The sequence below is a fragment of the Sinocyclocheilus grahami genome, unplaced genomic scaffold, assembly GCF_001515645.1.
Source record: "Sinocyclocheilus grahami isolate Dianchi unplaced genomic scaffold, SAMN03320097.WGS_v1.1 scaffold2151.1, whole genome shotgun sequence".
NCBI classification, from domain to species: Eukaryota; Metazoa; Chordata; class Actinopteri; order Cypriniformes; family Cyprinidae; genus Sinocyclocheilus; species Sinocyclocheilus grahami.
Genome location: NW_015507330.1, coordinates 119957 through 121037, shown reverse-complemented (window position 1 = coordinate 121037; position 1081 = coordinate 119957). Strand labels below are relative to the sequence as shown.

At 41.5% G+C, this 1081-nt stretch overlaps 1 protein-coding gene across 1 annotated transcript in view; it reads left to right on the top strand.

Moving 5' to 3' along the window:
- Positions 1-870: 870 nt before the first annotated feature.
- The window catches only part of LOC107574218 (filamin A-interacting protein 1-like), a 30020-nt gene continuing 29809 nt past the window's right edge, over positions 871-1081 (top strand). Inside the window, exon 1 of the mRNA XM_016260678.1 lies at positions 871-882. Within this exon, the coding sequence (XP_016116164.1) occupies positions 871-882 (12 nt within the window). The remainder of the gene's footprint in view (positions 883-1081) is intronic.

Here is a 1081-nt window from a genome sequence, read left to right as displayed (position 1 = left end):
CCAAACCTACAAAACCAGACACTGATTCTGTCTTTGACTCAGTTTCCAATTTAATAAAACACTTTTTGCAAAACACAACACACAGTTCTCTATGTACCACACACAAATCTAACAGGAATTAATATTATGGCAAAGCTGTTTGCAAATGTTTGCTTTTGAGATGTGTTTGTGATATTTTGAATGCAGCGCTTCATTTTGCAAGAGATGAGAGGCTTTTTGCATTTTGTGTGCAATTCTTGGATTTGTGTGTGAAGTTATGAAAAAAAGAGGCAAAGTTTTGAAAAATTTGTAAGCAATTGAAAAAAACTGTAAGTGCTGTTTCCCACAATCCTCTCTGTTTCCCGCTCAGGTGCTCGATCATGCTGGAAGACGCGGTGAAGGCGAAGCTGTCTCCGGCCAGAGGACGAGCGCGGTGGCAGACGTCTGAGCACGAGGAGAGTCGCGGGATGAACACGATGGACAGCAGACGGCGAGCGCAGAGAGAGCGATCCGCAGCCAAGAGCCGAGACCTCTCACGAGACGACCTGCTCTTCCTCCTCAGCATGCTGGAAGGAGAAGTGCAGGTCGGGTCTAAATCAAAATCACACATCTATTTTCTAAATGCATGTTTTAGATTAATCTGTGCATGTGTTATTTTGCACTTGCACATTTTGATCTGGTAATGTGTGATCAGAATGTCATCATAATGGGATCTTCTGTCTGGGGACGGATGCAGGCTTTCTCCAATCATTTAGTCTCTTAAGCTCCGCCTCTCAAGCGCACACTCATCTGCATATACCACACCGACATCTCAACAGCCAATCAACAACTGATGCACAGAACCAAGTCTCGCCCTACATTTATTCTTTTTCAGTAATCCATTAGACTGTGATGTACATCACGGTACAGAAGAAAAGATCTGACATTACTTACATTTTCATCACATTCACACCAAGAATGAAAACTATTTCAGTAAAATTATAGTAATTGCTATAACTGTGAAAATAGCGCAGTCTGTGCCAAAATGATAAAGATAACGACTCAGATGAACAATTACGTTGGAATCACTTTCAAAGTGACCTTTTCAAGCTGATAAATAATA